At 34.1% G+C, this 20563-nt stretch overlaps 1 protein-coding gene and 1 long non-coding RNA gene across 3 annotated transcripts; one reads left to right on the top strand and one right to left on the bottom strand.

Annotated features, from left to right (window-relative positions):
* Positions 1–7838: 7838 nt before the first annotated feature.
* LOC149409273 (uncharacterized) lies at positions 7839–10243 on the bottom strand. 2 transcript variants are annotated; one of them, XM_089649964.1, is made up of 4 exons: positions 10067–10243; positions 9256–9425; positions 8661–8819; positions 7839–7967 (listed from the first exon to the last, which is right to left on the bottom strand). In XM_089649964.1, exons 2-4 carry the CDS (start codon positions 9338–9340, stop codon positions 7900–7902), a joined length of 312 nt encoding a protein of 103 aa, XP_089506090.1. In that variant the 5' UTR covers positions 9341–9425; positions 10067–10243; the 3' UTR covers positions 7839–7899. The 2 variants fall into 2 exon arrangements, with proteins under 2 accessions (XP_089506090.1, XP_089506091.1); XM_089649965.1 differs by having other exon boundaries at positions 9256–9403.
* A 2229-nt stretch (positions 10244–12472) lies between these two features.
* On the top strand, positions 12473–19322 carry LOC149409272 (uncharacterized). Its single transcript, XR_016305223.1, has 4 exons — positions 12473–12624; positions 13770–13932; positions 17270–17440; positions 17807–19322. It is a non-coding gene; the product is annotated as an uncharacterized LOC149409272 (long non-coding RNA).
* Positions 19323–20563: the final 1241 nt, after the last annotated feature.

Here is a 20563-nt window from a genome sequence, read left to right as displayed (position 1 = left end):
GTGCTCGCGTATGGCCTCAAGTGAAATTTGAAAACGTGACGTCATCATTCTTGTGCGAACTATGGTCGAGGCATCATCGGTTCATTTTACGAAATAACACGGCAAAATGTTGACTTGTGCTATGAAAACTTGTAAAAATAGATGTGAAAAAGAGAATAAACCCAATTGTCGTATTACATTCCATATATAAGCATTATTTTACTTTATTTTAAGCATATTCACATCATACAATATGAATCAGTTGTAGAAACATGTCTGGACGCGAAACACAAAGCTGGTTGGTTGCTGGGAAGTAAATTATGAACATTTATAAAAGTGTCTTAACTAAATACTTAAACGAAATATTCAACTCTGAAAATAGAACCGAATTTTTTTGCCGAATTTGGACTTCGCAAATTTGTTCATAACGTGGCGAGTAATTTGCGCTCCCATGTAAAAATGTCTATTCATTCAAAAGCAGATTTTACTTTTAAGAAGTAAATGGTGATATTATAATGCGAGATGCCTATTTACTGTCAGATTGATTTATTGACGAATCACAGTCAGCTTCACCCCCTTCGTTCTTCAACAGTTGATTTTACCCCTCGACATTATCTTCTCGTCTATTAATTCCTATGTCTGTGATAATTACATATTATTTTTGTTTTATTTTCCAATGTACATTTGTTACCTCAATTTTGTTTACTTTTTTATTTATTTTTTTTATTTAGTAAAAGATTATACATTTATATACATTATTTAAGAAATGTTTTGACTGCCCAACTAGGAGGATTCCCGTTTTAGGACAGTCAAATTAGGATGAGTATTAACATTTTGATAAGTATAGTATTAAAATAATAATGAAATAAAAGGTATATGTACTTTTAACTGGTGTCTAAGCCTACTAACATATTTTGTATAAATATGAATAACAAAGAGAAGAAATAGAATAAAATAAAATATCCAATTAAACATAAGATTAAATGCTGCTTGGGTAGCATTCTAATTTAAAAGTGCTAGGTAGGTACATATATACACATAATGATAAAGATAAGAACATAAAGTTATCTTTTACATGGTTTATTTTTTGTTGGAGTTTTTGTTGTGGTTTTTGGTTTGTGTTTGATTTCATTTTTTGTGTAGTAAAAGTTCACTCTCCTTTCTACCTCATTGGTGAAACCAATTAGTGGTCAATTTATGAAAAATATCTGTGTTTTCCTTTTTCCAAGCATCTACCGGTTTACTTTGCTACCAGTTTTGACCCAACCGTGTAAATAACTAGCGATCTAAAAACTAACTTAAAAAATTATACAAGTACAGAAAGATTAGATTTTATTAGGTATGGGTAGTGTGTGGGGTGATTTGGTGGGAGGGGAAAGGGGGCGAGAAAGTTGGGAGAAGTCAACAAAACAGGGAAACATTGTCAATAAAGATGACTTACAAGTTGCTATTATTCTGTTAACTAAATTATTTTTGTGTTAATTGCTAAGGTTTCTAAACCGTAGGTACTAATTGAAATATGTTTTATGTATTTAGTTTTTTTGTTTGTTGAAGCTATGGCCTGTCTCTATTAAATGCTTAGCAAACTTGTAATAGTTATTAGTTCTTAAACAGAGTTCATGCTCTCTGATTCTGGTTTTAAAATACCTAGTAGTCATACCTACATACTGTGCATCACATCATTACATTCTAAAGTGTATTTCCCATTATTTTACGAATTTATTGGAAACATCCTTTGTAAATCCTTGAATTAGTGTAAAAAACTGGAGAAATAGGATTTGGTAAAATGGGAGATATTTTTAAGGATAAGTCGTCTGTATAAATAAGTTTTCTCTATTTATTGGGTTGTTTCTAGATTGGATGTTATTTTTATTTTTTTTTATTACCACAGTAAGCTGAAAATGTTGCTTGTGTTGTGATGGAGGACTTAGCCAGCCGAGGAATTGAACACACTACGCCTGAGTGGGACCCAAGCGCGATGTTAACTCGGCCACCGACCGGTCAAATATTATTTCCACTATGTGTTATACCATCCACTTCACTCAACAAAGGTACAGCACAAGTCAAAAGGGCTGAATGAACTGTATGCAACCAAGGGTGACTAATAATGTATATGTTTATCGAGCCCATTCAGTCGTTATTACATTGCTTATATTCGTGGTCTGGCCCGCCTATGTGCGGTCCAGGCAGCTAAAGGCGTGAGACGATTGAGCTGGACTAGGAATGTTACCTTCTGATTACAAAATCAGAAGGCACGTACAGACATAGTAATAATTTCACATAATTTTATATATTTCAAGTAGGTACCAACCTAATATAAATAGGTATGTGTGTATTGGGGTATCTAAATAATGTAAGATTATTCAGTTTATATTTTAAGAATGTAAGATTAAATATATATGCATAAATTTAAAAACAAATCAAATGTTTCTGGCCTTCAGCAAAGTTGTTCTAGGCCATCATTTAAAATTATGGAGAGAAGGGAGGTGAATTTATATATATTCATTAAGCTTAAATTGGCAAAATTCAAAATAATGCAGAAGATTGGAGCAAAAATCAGACTAATTATATCTAAGACGTTAAATGTAGCGGAGACAAATTTAGATAAGGCTTGATAGAAGAGAATATATTTTAAACCAAAAATATGTCATCTAAATTTCCCACTTCTAGACCACAGGATGTACATTGTACAATCGGAGATATCTAGCACGTTCATTTTATAATAATAATAATAATAATAATTGGATACTTTTTAGAGCGCCGTTTTTGTGAAAAATCACCTAAAGGGCGCTGTACAATTTATTTCCTAGGATCTACATTTGTTATTTAGAAAAGATACCAAAACATACTTACCTGGCAAGTCACTTCCAACAAACACACTTATATTAAAAAGTTTATGCTTATAAAAGATAAAACTGCACGCAGAGGACACAATATCAAAAAACACTAGTCATCGCATGACCTTAAGTCTGCTATAGTTTTTATTTTAGTTTAACTGTATTTTAACTGTCTTAAAAAGCCTACAAATTGTTAGTTGTTATCATTTTTATTTATTTATTTTTAATTATTATTTCTATTAATTTTATTTTATTTGTAGTATTTTTTACATTTTGTTAATTTAAATTGCCGTCGACTGTGAAAGTGGAGGTTTCTGAAATTATGGATACGACTGTCTGAAAAGGTGCGTTTTAAGTTTAGACCTAAATTCTGTCGAGTCTGCAATCATTCTCAAATCACGCGGCAGTCCATTCCAGGCTTTAAGTCCTGACACGTCGAAAGCACGCTCACCGAACTTAGTATCTGGTGTGCGCTTTGGTTCCTTCAACCTTCCGATAGCTGATGACGTTGCTGACCTAAGGATTAACTGTCGGGAATTGGAATCTTCTGGAATACACAATTCTGATAAGTAAGCCGGAGCCAATCCTTTAAGTGACTTAAATACCATCCAGCATACCTTGAACTGGATTCTTTCAGGACATTTGAGCCAGTGCAGATTTTTGAGATGCTCTGAAATGTGGGAGTATTTAAATACTCCGGTGATAAGCCTTGCCGCGGCGTTGAAAACGGATTGTAATTTGTTGATTTGACATTTGGGGAGACTTGCATATTTTCTGTTGCAATAATCTAGACGTGAAACAACATAGGAATTGACTAGCAATTTAGTCGCCCCTATAATGTTGATAAATTTGTGGCTGTTACTACTAAATCCACTGGGAATGGTTCTACCATTTTCTGGAAACAGTTATTTTGTTCAGAATGATTTTATTATCGTTTCGAAATCTTCAGCAGATAATTTCGTTTCACGCATCATTGTAAAATTTGTGTCCTGTATCATAAATGTGTGTATTTATCATCTATCAGGAATTCTGCTTCGTTTCTCCAATACTTGAGGGTATTAATACTGTTTAACATTTATTCATTTGGAGAAATCAAAAATATTATTTCTTCTGGCGAATTTGATTGACCATCAAAATCATCATCTTTACATTGTTAATTTCGTTGGCCTGTCTGGTTCCTAGGCGCCGAAAGATCTATTTATATACTGGCGAATTCTTCTTTCTAATTATTCCTTCAAATCGGTAAAGATTGTAAAAAGCATAGTTTGGGATTAAACATTTTATTGATATTTTAACATAAACTCAACACAGGAGACTCTGAACATTCCTTGGTTGGAAGACCAGTTGCGTTCGTGACCTCTTTTTATTTTCAGTGTCTTGATGTGTTTCATGTTTAGTTTAGATTTGTTAGCATTTTTTTCTTCTTCAATACTTAACATAATAGTACTTTGTTCATTAAATTTAATAAAATTATCTGATCGCAGAATTATTTCCGATTTAACCTGTTTGTATAAAATCATTAATTCAATGTTTAATACCCCTGATTTATTATATGAAATCTCTTTTCATACTCCAAGCAGGTCGGTTACAAGACAGTACCTACCATATTATTGCAGGAATTCTATATCAACGTCCCAATATCACACTTCTATGCGACGGATTCAACAGCTAGGAAACAAATACTACGATGTTGTTGATATATTTAGTGCATCAATTTCAATATATAAGAATATTGAAGTTTTTTTCATCAAGTAGTGGAATATTTTAATAAAGGTATTTAATTTGATTTGACTAACACATAATAATTTTGTCAACTGAAACAGGAAAAAATATTTTGGATTTTTTGTGTATTGTGCCTGCATGCTGTGTAGATCAAGTTCAGTGATATTTTGACTTAATATTTATTTTTCTGCAATTGTTTTAAATAGTCGTTTCCTGCACTATTTTTATATATAATTTTCGTAAATATTGTTTATATATTGTTAGCAATAATAAAACGCTAAGTAAATGGTTATGATGAAATATTATATTGTCTTCACGGTCTATTACAATAATAACATCCAATATTCAGTAAGGTTATATCGCGCATTGCGCAGTTCCAAGTCTCAGCCGCTTGCCATCCTTGCTCGTCCCCGGGTGGCCGGTAGGTGGCGGAGGAGTCGCTTCCGCCTTCAACCAGCAGCGCCTCTGCCGACCATACTGAGAACCACTCGCGAAGTGTAGATGCCTGATTGGCTGACAGTGATGAGAGTAGCGCCTCTGGCGGCCAATTGGTGAACTAAACACTGTGGCGGCAGTATTTGAATGCGCTGCTAACAATATATGTATGTAAAAGCCTTAATAGGCGTGAAATAAATAAATAAAATTAAATAAAAATTAAATAATTTTCTGTTTAGAATGTATGTATTAGTGATTAATTTATGTTGCTTCATTTAGTTATTAATTGTTAACCGCGATATAGGCTTAGTCCTAGTGAGATATTTTACAAAATATTACTGGATCACTATCGTAGGAAACAGAAAAGAGGAACTCTTGTCCTTGATTAGGCAGAAATAAATCAAAATAAAAAATCATACAGCATTTCAATTTTTATTTCTACAAATATAAAATTCTACATTCTAGCTTACATTAAGTAGGTTCATAAGAAAACTAAATCATAATCACCATACGTTCATTACACAAAATTCAAAATTTTGGAAAATAATATATAAGCAAATTAAAACACAAATAGTTTTGTGTACATAAGTTTTGTTTTTATTATAAAAAATAATGACACCACAAAGTGATAAGCTTTTATAAGAAATTTTCTTCGTAATTCTTTTCTTAAGTTATTTTAAAACCGTTATCGACAAAGCTCATTTGTATTATTCAAATAGATTATTTTATAATGCAAAAGTACTTGAGTGAATAAACGGAGTGAATAAATTAAATAAAATCCCATAAAAATGGCAGAAATTGCCATTAAAATTGCAGATTGGACAAGCGAGCTGGCGGTTAAATTTGGAATACTAATAGTTCGGAATTCTTACAGTCGGAGCATTTGAATGGTTTTTCTTTTGAATGAGTGCGAATGTGAAATATTAAGCTGAATTTCCGAGAACATGAAAAGTTATAGTAAGATCATGAGAACGGTTTTTCTTTGGTATGAGTGCGCTGGTGTGCAGTTAATTGTGACTTCTGTGCATATGTGTGGTTACAGTGAGAGCACGTGAACGGGTTTTCTTGCAGTGCGCTTGGGTGCGCATGTGTGCAATCAAGTATGGCTTCAGTGAACACGAATAGTTACAATAGAAGCATGAGAACGGTTTTTCTTTTGTATGAGTGCGAATGTGACAAATTAAGCTGAATTTCCGTGAAAATGAAAAGTTACAGTAAGAGCATGAGAACGGTTTTTCTTTAGTGTGAGTGCGCTCGTGTGCATTTAATTGTGACTTCTGAGAACATGCATAGTTACAGTAGGAGCATGTGAACGGTTTTTCCATTGTGTGAGTGCGAATGTGGCGAATCAAGCTGGATTTCCGTGAACATGGAAAGTTACAGTAAGAGCATGAGAATGGTCTTTGGTATGAGTGCGCTCGTGTGCAGTTAATTGTGTCTTCTGTGAACATGAATAGTTACAGTGAGAGCATGTGAACGGTTTTTCTTTAGTATGAGTACGAATATGTACAATCAAGGATTGCTTTATTGAACATGAATAATTACAGTAGGAGCATGTGAACGGTTTCTCTTTAGTATGAGTACGAATATGTACAATCAAGGATTGTTTTAGTGAAAATGAATAATTACAGTAGGAGCATGTGAAGGGTTTTTCTTTAGTATGAGTACGAATATGTACAATCAAGGAATGCTTTAGTGAACATGAATAATTACAGTAAGAGCATGTGAACGGTTTCTCTTTGGTATGAGTGCGCTCGTGTGCAATTAATTGTGACTTCTGTGCACATGAGAGGTTACAGTAAAAGCATGTGAACGGTTTTTCTTTGGTATGAGTGCGCTCGTGTATAATTAATTGTGACTTTTGTGCACATGAATGCTTACAGTAAGAGCAAAAGAACGGTTTTTCTTTGGTATGAGTGCGCTCGTGTGCAGTTAATTGTGAATTATGTAAACATGAATGGTTACAGTAAGAGCATGAAAATGGTTTTTCTTTAGTATGAGTGCGAATGTGTTTGATTAAGTTTGACTTCGATGAACATAAATAGTTACAGTAAGAACATGCGAATGGTTTTTCTTTAGTTCGGGTGACCGTAATTTATTTATTTATTTTTATTTATTTATATATAATTTGTACATTTATTTATAACAATTACAGGTAATAAAGCCTAAGACGTTATAATTGTACCATTTATGCAGTGTATATGCAATGCCAAAAATCTCGCAAATGCGCTATAGGACACAAAAAATAAATCTAATTTCTTATCTACCGCATTCAAAAAGCACGTAGCTCTCCCCACAGGTGAGTTCATTAATAAATTAGTGCGGCTTGCTCTACTATATAGAAGATAGTGATGACGTCCTCGAGAGTGAGACTCTGGTACAAAAAAATTTAATTGGGCCAGTATCTCATTATTAGATAAGTGACCGTTTATTAGTTGGAAAAAATATTTAAGCAAAGCAATACCTCTACGTGTCTCTAGGGAGTGGTAATTGGTCATGCCTAATATATAAATCGATGGGTAAAGCCAAGGGTAACGTCCATAGAGCCGCGAGAATAAAAACCTTAAAAAATTTTTATGGACTCTTTCAATGCGTGAAGTGTATGTTAATTCATGTGGAGCCCAGATGATCGAGTTTGATTCTAGTACACTTAGGACTAGTGTGTTATATAATAACGTCAGTGTTTTTGTGTTACGAAACGGATATGAGTTTCTAATTACGAAGCCGAGAAGCTTGTATCCTCTGCTTATTAAATCATCGATGTGTTGGTGAAAGGTTAGTTTGCTGTCGTAAATAACTCCTAGATCTTTGATTTGATTTAGGTGTTGGAGAATAATTTCATTGATTGTATATTCAAATACATGCGGTTTCTTTGATCTTGTATACGATACGATATTGCACTTGGGTGTACTGAAGTTCAAGCCATTTATTTTGGCCCAGTTTGAGACGCAGTCAATGTCACGTTGATGATGTCCGTAACAATGAATGATTCGCCTGGAAGAGAAAACAATTATAAAACTCTCATTATAATCAGGGTATGTTGTGACGCTAAAGGTAGAGGATAGGTTGAAAGAGAGAGGGAAGAGGAATGTGATAAGTACCTTTCTATTTAGATCTCCTCGCCAAACACGGCTAAAGACATCAAGTCATCAGGCGATGCAGAGTATATTCAACTCTACTGCCTTGATGTAAACAGTAATAGATTTTCTAAACAAGAAAACCTTGACGATAAAGTTAAAAAGATAATGAAATAAGGAATTATTACTTTAACCCTTATAATAAGTGTTGTGGCTAGAAGCGAGACGATATGATAAAAAAAGTAATATTCTACAAATTTTTAACATTTATAAATCTATCACGCCCATTTCATCATGCTATAGCTTGTTCCATAATAGAATCGCAACGACACTTCTAGTAGTTTACAACACTTGGCAATACTTCTTTGTATTTTAAAATTTACATTAAAATCTTAATGTCACTCACTGGTCATACGAATGACCTGCCATGTAGTCACGTGTCAGGTCAATCCGAAAATGTTGACACAGCGCTTTAAATGCCCGTCTCGAAATTAAGCAACTTCATAAGGTTCAGTTTTAGTAAGCCTTTTTTAACAATGCTTTATTTCAGCCTGTAGTTTTAATTTTTATGTGTGAGTTTATAAAAAAATATATTTAAACATTGTTTTACCGGCGGTTTTGTGAATTCTTTCAGAGTGTTCCAGGCATTCCTTCTTAATATCTAAGAGTTCAATGTCAATTTCTGTATAAGAAATATCACTTTCTTCTTTAGTCCCTGGTTCAGCTTTGACTCCCTGCAGATTAGAATTCTTCGTCGTACTAGTTTCACCTGAAAACAGAAAAATTACATTAAAATGTATACATACCTACTTAGTTTTTGTGTGACTAAACGATATGCACAATATGCACATGATCGAATTTTAACGCCCGGTTCTATTAACAATATGTATTCGGAGGTCAGCTCAATGAAGTAAACCTAAACAACATATGAATAATTTTATCGGTTTGCTAGAATATCGCATATCTGAAATAAAACAATGAAAGACAACACTGTTGCAAAATTATTGTTTCAAGTGCAGCAAACATTCATTATTTTCAACATCGTTGACGATCCATCACAAATTCCTAACTTTTAACTTTCACCAAAGCAATTCACTGACATAAGACCCAACTTTAATTTATTAATGAGCTGCTATTAATGGTGCAATTTAATAGAAAATTAATAGTTTCACGAAAATCACCAATCTCGCAGCAATATATCTTACCAGTCGTGTATTCAGTTCCCACGGAATGTTCCAAACATTTATACTTCATGTCCGGCAGGTCTACATCAACTTCTGTATTCGGCATGTCTCTTGACGGTTATACTCTGCAGATTAGGAAGGTACATGGCACAGCTTTGAGAGCGTTCAACTACAACGAAATACTCTGCAAACTAATTAACAAATAAGTAACACCATTTCACCAGGTTTAATATATAGTTTTATGAGTTTACTAATAATAAGGATGCGACCTATATTCGAAATCGAAACCTTCGTCTGGCAGGGAGGACGCTGTGGTCAACATTATTGTTTGTTTGATTTTGGTTTAAAACATTAAAAAACTAAAGGTTTTGTAGAAAATTTGCAAGTGCAACGATCAATATTATCACAAAGATCTAAAATTATATAAAAAATGTATTTCTTTAAGTCAGAAAATGAGTAACTAAGTGAAACATACATCCGTAAACTTATAGAATTCCGATGCATGCAAAGGCTTTTTAATAAAACCACACTTGATTTTAACTTAAATATCTAATGGAGACAACCTCTCTCTATTTAAGTCGAGGGTTTGGGTTAACATGTACAAAATATGTTGTTAAGGTTTAGTTCGGGTTATTTCAATAATTTATGCGTATTTCCTAACCTTCAACATAACTTTGATCGAGAAAAAATGGAACTTTAATGCATTTTAACCATCTCCCACAACATCATTAGTTGTTTTTCTGAAAATTAAGTTGAAACCAGGTGCTATTAAATATGTGTTGCCTACTAAGCGTGCAGTGAAAATCTACAAGTTTATCATAAATGTACTCACGTTTTCAAAGTGTTTCAATGACGAGGAACATAACCTAATATAAGAAATAGTTGAGGAGACGTCCCTGAAAAGGTTAATTCAACATTCAGATATAAATGCGATGATTTAGACTCTTATTCCAAACATTCAAATAACAATTCAATTCGATAATAACACAAAGAACGGAGCCCAACAGCCGTCGTTATCAGTGACCGTCAGATTGGGGTGCGCCTGTTCTCACATTGCTGGAGGATTGGGGGCGGAGCTACGAAGTTTGCCGAGTGAACACGAAGGCTCAAAGCGGCTCGGAACTACGAAGTTTGCCGAGTGTACACGAAGGCTGGCAACAATCAACTTGATTTTAAATAATTTGTTTGAAGTCTTGAAGTTTGACTGTGGTTTGACGTTCGAAAATCTCTCAAGTATGAGGGAGATTTTGAGTTGAAAGAAACGAAACATGGAGGTCGTTATTAGTAAACATTTACAAGACATAATCAACCCTACGGACGAAAATAAGTATTATTCTGGATACTTCGACAGCCAGGAGAAATACGCTGCATTCAATACTGACTTGAAGGCTTCAGGGTTTTCATTCTCAACCAGAACCAGTTATGGTAGAAAAGGTATGTAGCCCTACCCTACTACAATCACAGAGCGTGCAGCGTCTAGCCCTGCCCTTTTGGCCAACATAAACTAATTTGTATTCCTTTTTTTTTTTAACCTAACCTAACCTAACCTTCTACTTCCTGGTTACGAAACCATTACTAGGATAGGTTATTGTACTTTTTATTACTAACCTCCAACTTACCTAGCTCTGGTAGTTTGTATTGATATTTGAAGGTTATGTTTGTATTATTTAAGCTTTCTGCCAGAAGCCTGACCTCACAATTGTTATTTAATCTTATATATTCTAGGTTTTCCGAATAAAATCACAAAGTAGAAGAAATTTGTGTTTAATCCGTGACCTATCCTGATATTCCTTTACGATAGGCCTACTTCACTAGTAACTCTTAAGATCATTTAAACTTGAATGCACTACTTGTATTTTTATGACAAAGTGCCTTCTTCGATGTAATTGTTATGCAGTCTTATGGAGAAATAACAACCAACCAAGAAAGCCAAGTTCTCATTGTCACAGGTTTAAATTTGCCGGGCAGATATGAAGTGAAGTTCGGATTTCGTAGCTCCGCCCCCAATCCTCCAGCAATGTGAGAACAGGCGCACCCGTCAGATTGAATTAACCATAGAAAAATTATAACTGCAGATAGATAACCGGAAGAACTATCGAGGGTACCAACTTAACCGACCTGTCGGTAACCTAGTTGGCATCGTGTGTTTAATTCCTCGGCTGAATAATATACAGCTTCACACAGGGCCATTTTCGTAGATCAAGTCGGAGTAGAATGACACTTGAAAGCTAATGTGAAGTGTGAACAGCGTTTTAACAGAGTTGATAAAGTTTTTAGTTGAACGACGAAAGTTTACAACATTTAAAAGAGCTATTACGCCTTGACATATTAACTAAGAAACACAAAAAATATTAAAATTAATCAACAAAACGGAAGCAAATAACCATTTTACACCGGTAAAGTACGGATTTTCCAAATAAATACAAGCATTACCACTTTCTGGCGCGGATAAAGATTATTCTTATTTATAGTGACAAATGGAAAATAAAATTTAAAAAACTCCGAAAGGTTATGTAGGTTGTAGACAGACGTTCTATTCAGTGATATCGCAAAGAGCAATAAGCTAATAGTTAAGTCAGTAATTAGTCAGAAAGTTGATAGATAATAAAACATTAATCTACTCACGTAAAAGACGAAGAGCAGTTTCAATGTCCATGTGTTTGAATGACGAGGAACATAACCTTATATCCGAAGTAGTTGAGTAGACGAGTAATGTTAATTCTACATCTTCAAATATAATTTATGGACTAATTCAAAACACTCATATTGCAATTATGCAATGACACAGAAAACGAAGCAGGTAGCGAAGGACAACTCAACTCTCTCGGCAACAGTCAGGTAGATTTAATCATAGACAAAGGTCAACTGTAGATAGTTCACTAGGAGAGGATAGGTACCAATACAACCAACAAAACTGTAAACATTTTGTTTTTATGGCGGTATTGGATTTCATAAAATATGATATTTTCTTCATTGTTTTGTTGATTTTACATGCATATTGTTAATAGTAGAATTTTCCTTAGTATAGTAATAACAAAATCTCATTGCGTTGGTGTTATTTCTAGTTTATTCGAAAGCTAGATCTGAAAAAAACAACAATACTGCCAGCTTTTTTGTGCATAAGTTGGTAGCATTGCTATCTGCAATTGTTCTTTGTCTATGGTAAAATCCTACTGACGGCTGGTGGTTGAGCTGTGCGTAGTTAAGTGCTCCGTTTTCTATATTGATATCGCATTAATTACTTGTTTTGAATAATTGTCTTCATCGCTACATTTTTTCCGAAGATGATCAGTCTTTTTCCGGGACGTTTGCTCAACTACTTCCAATATTAGGTTATGTTCCTCGTCATTGAAACACATTGACATTGAAACTTTGCGCTTCGCCTTGTACGTGAGTTGATATATGTTTTACTAGTTTTCTGACTTACGGAAATACATTTTTACTACTAACTTATTGTTCTTTGTGGTAGCACTGAACGTCTATCTACATAACTTTTGGTGTTTGAGTTGTGTTAATCTTATATATTTAGAAAAGTCAAGCAATTGACTTCTTATTACATTTTTTTTATGTTCCATACCGAAAATTTTACTTTTATATTGAGAAATGATAACAGTGTATAGGTACAAATTACGTTAATTTAATCTACACGATAAAGTACGGTAACATGTTACAGTTGCTTCATATGTAATCCAAGATCTATCTAACTATCGACAAACATGAAATTTTAATCTTGATTGACAGTAAATGTAATTTTTTGCATATTTAACCAAAAAAATATTTTTGTTGTTTGTTTTTGGGGTGTTATGCCGTGTTGCGCTAACTCCTTCTTTAGCCGACGTTTCGGACAGCGTTGCAGTGTCCATCATCAGGGCAGATCCGGTAGATCCGAAGATGTGATACCGGATCTGCCCTGATGATGGACACTGCAACGCTGTCCGAAACGTCGGCTAAAGAAGGAGTTAGCGCAACACGGCATAACACCCCAAAAACAAACAACAAAAATGCTTTTGGCCGTGAGAATCTAAAAACTTACCAAAAAAATATTTGTTTTAAGCTTATCCAGCTACTCTAAAAGATTACCGAAAGTAGTAAAGCAGGTATTTAATTATTTGTAAAACCTCTAATTCGTGGTGTAAAATGTTGATAGGATAGATTTAAACTGAAAAAACAAAAATTTGTTGAACGCCAAACGAAGGTTTCGAGTATGAATATCAGTTGAATCCTTATGTTTTGTCTGTTCTGTTTGTTTTCCTTATTTTTAATGTGACTAATTGCTAATTTTGTTTAGTTGAGCTATGGAAAGAAGTAAAATAATATTTTGCAGTGAAATAAAACATTCACTTTGTTGGTATGTTTTTGGTGTGTAAGGCCATATTGCACTTCCGTGTTCTTTTTGAGCTAATGTTTTGAAAAACCCTGCTTTGTCTTAGTTCCTAGCAAATAGGATATATTTTTAAATTTAAAAAAAACTTAAATAATTCTTTCGTACACTCAAATGTTGAAATGCTTCAACATGATTCATATATTATTTGCAGAGTACTCTGTTGTTAGTTAAACGCTCTCACAGCTGTGTCATGGACCTTTCTAACCCGGAGAGTGTCACCATCAAGATTGAGCCAGCGACTGAAGTTGAAGTAGATCTGTCTGGTATGAAGAAGGAATGTTTAGAACATCCCATGAGAATTGATCAGACGACTGGTAAGAAAATTAACGTGAGATTTATATTTATTCTAAAACTGTCAATTTTATATTAAATTGCATCGGGATACCTGTTTTCAGCAGTGCATTTAAAAACTCAGTCTTTGGAATTAAGGGAATTACATCATACTTGGGGTCGCGAAAATGACACTCCATTCTATTAGTTGGTGTTGGCTGGAATAATCCCTACGCAACCCACAGGAAGAACCAGTCCCAGAACTGTGCTAATTGCAATGTTATATAAGGCTATTTATTTTTAATGCATCCGCTTGTAATGATAAGAAGAGTATTGCTAATATTAAAGACGCGATGGTGCGCCATAGTAATAATTAAAGCCACGTTTAGGCCATTGTAATGAGATGAATTTTACTAATAGAAAATTACAAGTTGGGGCCATTGTAATAATTAAATGAACACACTGTAAAAAGATTATAATACTAAACACGCTAGACGCCATTGTATTTTATTAGGTTTTCTATAAGAATAGTTTGCATTGTTAAAATAATAAAAGGAATGTTAAAGTTAACAAATATTTACAAATTAGCAATTAGAACATGAGACTCTATAATTTTAATAAATTGTCATAATAACTTAGAGCCATGTGCCAGATCGAAGAGCTCTAGCACCAAGGAATTTAAGATGTAACAATATGAATTCGCTAAAGTGACATAAAAACCAAGACATAAACTAACCTGTGATAAAGTGTAGCTCGCCATGTAGAGATGTTAATCTCTACAGAAATAAAAGTAATTTAAGAAGACAGTGTCCAGTAAAATAAAGGTTAAACTAACTAGCGTGGCCATTTCGTCAGAAATCACACGCTCAGAGAATTCCAGAATGTCCAGTACAGCCGCTTGCCCGCTCGGTACTGACTCCCACGTTTGCCGGACAAAAGCATCTCCGTCTCGTTCAAATGTTCTTCCTTTAATTTAAACGATACTTGATAGGCGCAAACAGCCCAGCGTGTGTGTTATCAGCCAGCCGAGATTCAGTAACAGTTATTTCTTGCAGGTGGGGCAAATATAACTATTACACCCTTAGCTTGATAAACACTATTCCTCAATGTTTAAACCTGGACTTCTGGAATATAAAAAAAGCCCAGTTGCGGCCAGTCTGTCAGATTCTGGATGCACTCGAAATATGAATATTAAGTAATTTTCACAATAATTTATTTCACCGTTGTGTTTATTTTATAGATCAATCCTCCTTGTCTGAGATACTATTTTATACAGTATGTAATAATCCGTGGTCTCCATTAATTCAAACATCCTTTCTTTCCGTCTGAGGTGTCAATTTACACCATCCGAGCACTGAGCTGCATTGAGCACTGAGCTGCATTGAGCACTGAGCTGTACTCTGAGCAGACTGTTTTATACTTTTATTGACATCTTGCAACATCAACTGGTCATGGTGACATTTTTGGGATGGGTACATTTGGTAGGTAGGACAATTGCAGGATTTGAGATTTCCTATCCACCAAGTCTGCGAACGGATACCCACCAATCTCATATATATTGCGTAAACAATACCGTTTTATTTTTATTATTTTTTTTTAATGTTACACTACTGGGGTACCCTATTCAAATGTCATATTTTTTATGTTATTGTGTGTGGTTTGTAAACTATTTAAATTTTTTCTTAAAGTGCTTTACTTATTTTAAAGTAAGTTTTTGAGCGTGCTAAAATATTATAAGAGGAAAATTATAAAGCACTATCTATTAGATAAATATAACACAACCTTAATCTTTGTTAGGTTGTAACATTATATCTATATTCTTCCTTCCCGTGCCCATGATCCATATCTTCATACTACTTTTGAAGTCAATTAATTTCTAATTGTTTTTATTGCAATTGGGCAGTTAGTGAATAATTTTACTGAGAAACATTGTTAATTTCTATGTCCAAAAATCATATTAGTTGTAGGCTGGTGGATGTGTATTGTAATGAATATATTTTGAATTGACCTGAGTTTGTGTGTGTAAAGTCATCCTGGATTTTTAATGCGTAAATTAAAATATATTTTTGATGTTATTGTTTTCGAGATATTACATTCAGGGAATTAAACACATGGTATGTGGGGGTTCTAAAGGGTTGCAATGGGTTCAATATTTTCGTACTGCTCAAAGAGTCGACTCAATTGAATTACGGCTCAATGGAACGGGAGCCGTGCACTTAAAACGTATGAGAAATAAGAATACTCCATTCGCCCGATGCGGCTCTCCTCGGTACGGCAATCCCAAGTTCCCAGCTCCCAGCGTAAGCATGTAAATGATCTCTTGGTACCGAATAATATGATAAGATGTTAGGTGGTTAGTAGGTCTAGGTACATATATCAAAGTCCTGATGTGGAACTGTCACACGCCGTTCACGTTTCTGAGTATGTAAAAACAAGTAATATATACTAAGGATAATTTTAATGGAGCTATTTTTTATAAAATATCTTCTGCCAAAACGGAGTAATCCTTAAACTAAGACTTTCCACGAAGGATAAGGACTGTGTCATCTGCGAAACTAATGATGGAGCCGTGACAGTTAAAACTTCAAAGACCAGGAATAAAATCAGGCCTAAGGCACTGCCTTGTGGAACACCTTATTGGATTTGAATTGGTTAACTTGTTTCATTTTGAAGCCTTAAAAACACGAAACAATGCCTTTACCTATTTTTGACTCCATAATTTCTTTTGGCCGTCCTTGTGTGTGCGGTGGTTCGTTAGCCGATACTTTAATTCGGTATCCTCTACAGACTATTTGTTCTGATTCTTTGCTTTTTAATTTTTTTTATTTTCAAAGTCCTCTATAATTTTGTTGGTATTTTTTCGGTAAATCGAGAATTTTATATAATTTTTCATTGACTTCAACTTATCTTTTGCTTAAAATTTGGCTTGATTTTTTTAAATCGGCTAATTCCGTCTCGAATTTCGAAAACATTTGTGATTTCAACTCATCAGTTTACTATCAATGTAGTCTGTGAGCGATTCCATGATTTTTGTTCCATGGGAAATCTTGTTGAACTATTATTAATTATGATTTTCATTAATTATTAACCTAGTAAAACGATAAAATTGTCGATGTGCTACAAACAGAATTGCTTATCAACCTAACCCTAACCTAACAGCGTTCCCGTTATTTTTTTTGCTCCTTCCTACAATATATCTGTTGGTTTACATACAGTTAAGAGAGGATGCGCAATGCTCATTGCGATCGTGAGCATGGTGATAGCCCCACAAAACTTTTCACATAGTTAATAATGTCTGTCGATTGTTTTTTGCTAATGCATATAATTGTCGACTACCAATATTTAGTTTTTCCAATTTTAATGAAGTTTTTCGATCATCAGGTGAAATTAGCACAACGGAAAATTCTAATCTACAGGGAGTCACCATCAAAACAGAAACAGTGAAGAAAGAAAAAAAACGAAGTGATATTTCGTATACAGAACGTGAAATCGAACTCCCAGATATTAAAAATGAATGCTCCGAGCACTCTGGAAGAATTCAACAAACGGCAGGTAAAACCTTTTTTTTTAATCTGATTTTCTCACTTATTTAGCACATTCCACACTATTCAAAGAAAATTGTATCAAAAAAAGTTTAAAGTAAAAAGTAATTTAAAGTGAAAAAAAATATTAATTGGAACATTACACCTTTTATAATATGTACACTGCACTCACGCTAACTATCTCCGCAAAATCAGTAGAGTTTAAAGCACTCTCATTATCGAGCTGATCACCACCTGAAGACCACCATTCAGAATTGATGGATTACCTGAATAGCTAGGTACGTTCCCGTCTTCCCCCCCCCCCGTCTTTATCTCTCCAAGCCCCTACCAACAGCCTCACAACAAACCGCAATTCTAATTTTATTTTCTCTTCTAGGTGCAGCAATCATAGTTAGGAACTGTTCTTTTCAACAACAAGGCGACGGGAAGATATCTAATAATACTAAATATTTCCCTTGTTCTAAATGTGACAGAAAACTTACTTCGGAGCCTGGCCTATTTGCTCATTTACTAACTCATACTAAAGAAAAACCGTTCTCATGCTCTTACTGTAACTTTTCATGTTATGCGAATTCAAGCTTAATGAGACACGAGCTTATTCACACAAAAGAAAAACCATTTTCTTGCTGTTACTGTGACTATTCATGTTCAGTGAAGTCAAACTTAACTTCACACGTGCGCATTCATACTAAAGAAAAGCCATACTCATGCTCTAATTGTACCTATTCAACTTCCAATAGTTCTTCCTTAACTAGACACAAGCTTACGCATACTCAAGAAAAACCCTTTTCATGCACTTACTGTAAATATTCATGTTCAGAAAAGTCAGGCTTGACTATACATATTCGCACTCATACTAAAGAAAAACCATACGCATGCTCTTACTGCAACTACGTATGTTCACAGAAGTCCAACCTAATGAAGCATGTTCGTACCCATACTCATAAAAAACAATTCTCATGCCCTTACTGTAACTATTCATCTTCCCGTAAGTCAAACTTACTTATCCACGTTCGCGATCACTCTAAAGAAAAAATATTTTCATGCTCCTTCTGCAACTATTCTTGCTTGAAAAGAGGACGCTTAGTTGTACACATTCGTATACATACTAAGGAAAAACCATTCTCATGTTCTTACTGTAACTATGCAAGTTCACAGAAATCAAACTTAATTTCACACTTGCGCACTCATACTAAAGAAAAACCATTCTCATGCTCTTACTGTAAATATTCATGTTCAGAGAAGTCAAATTTCACGAGACACATTCGCATTCACACTTAAGAAAAACCATTATCGTGCTTTTACTGTAACTTTTCGTGTCTACGGAAGTACCGCCTTTCATAAACGAGGTTTATTAAAGTTGTTGTGGGAGATCCCATACACTTTTGTATGATCCTAAAGCGAGGAATTCTATCTATCAGAAAGCGCCAATCAACAGAGAGACTCAACTGCTTAACGATTCTGAATTGACCTTTGACATTTTCAACGTCACGTTCAACAACTATCTTTTGACGCATGTCACAAAATAGTAGAACTGCCCTCATAACCTTTTTTTACTTATATTTACCTCAAATTTGTAATCTTCTCAGTGATATGTGTATATCACGATCATCGCCGTTTTATGGAGAACGTGAATAAATAAACAAATTAGTTAGGTTCAATCGCACTTCTACTAAAGAAAATCGTTTTCTAGTTCTGGTATTGTGGGCGGAAATAGGACGTATAATTGTACACATCCTAAATCATATTTAAGAAAAACCATTTTCATGCTCTTACTGCAACTATCCCGGTTCGTGGAAGTCAGACTTAACAAGACGCACGAGCGCTCATACTCAAACAAAATCCATCCCCACGCCCTATACACAGACAGCATATTTTATAAGATACATGCAAACCCATACTTAATTTAAAAAAAATCAAAAACCTCACCAAGACACATACAAGTGTAGCTATTTGCTGATACAAGTCTTAAATTACTGTGTATATAAGCTTGCTTTCGTATTGTATATTTTTACCAGTAACCTTCCTTTAAGTAACTTGCACAAATAGTGCGACAGTATATAGTCTACTGACACTCTGTTATTATCAAGTCTACCCGTACTGAATATTACTCAAAGATCATCCACTAAATGTCGACCTGAAGAACCACACTAATGTACTACAAACTGGAACTAGTTTACAACAATTACCAGCTATTTCTTTGATCTCCTTTATTATTATTCAAAATTTATGTTTAAAAATGATACCTTGAAAACACAGTTATATGCTTCTACACGATAAGCTCGTTTTATGTTATTTACAAGTAGTTCGGGCGCATAAAGAAGTACAGTCTTTTACTTGTTATTTAAAAACACTGATAAATTATATATACATATTAAGTTAACCTTCATTTAAATAGGTTTGTAGGATTTCGGGTGTATTATTTTAAGCATTGCTTATTATATTAAAATAATATGTCTCATGCTAAGAAACCCCACAGTGGATTCACAGTTTTCGTAAAGTTTAAAATTTATTTCGCAGAATATTTTGCGAATCAAATTGCAACTCTGTTAATTTCAATCGACTACATTATAGCCTCACAGCTTTTGGTGCATACAAAACTGCTTCCGAATTTCAGCTTACGGTGAACATGAATTGTGGGCTGTAAATGAAAACGATACGAAATGAAATAGTATTTGTTGAAATTGGTCATAGTATGTGTAGGAATGAAACGTGTTTCATTCCTACACATATTGGTCATCTTTCTTTCCATACCGTGATGGAAAGAAAGATGACCAATCACTTACCAAGAATGAACACACAGTGACAACATAATGATGTAACTACCGCCACAACAAAACAAAATTCATAATTATACTTAGACGATTTTAAGCACTTTCAATATTTATTTATTTATTTTATTGATACATGATTTAGAGAGTACACGTGGTTTTTGTGATATTTCACCCTCCATGCTAGGGATGACCCTGTGTTATGGCGGGTGAATTTTACAGTTTGTGGACATAGAATCTATACATTTCTATAATATAAAAAAACAGTAATAAGAAAAATGATGTGTAGCTAGTTTGGGTAGCAAGAAGAGGATGGAGAAGTTAGAGAATTATAAGAAGATCAAAAATTTGAGAAATTATTA

This window comes from Hesperophylax consimilis, unplaced genomic scaffold, assembly GCF_061612785.1.
Source record: "Hesperophylax consimilis isolate HC1 unplaced genomic scaffold, BYU_Hcon_1.0 scaffold_32, whole genome shotgun sequence".
NCBI classification, from domain to species: domain Eukaryota; kingdom Metazoa; phylum Arthropoda; class Insecta; order Trichoptera; family Limnephilidae; genus Hesperophylax; species Hesperophylax consimilis.
This window is presented reverse-complemented; position numbering and strand designations above follow the sequence as displayed.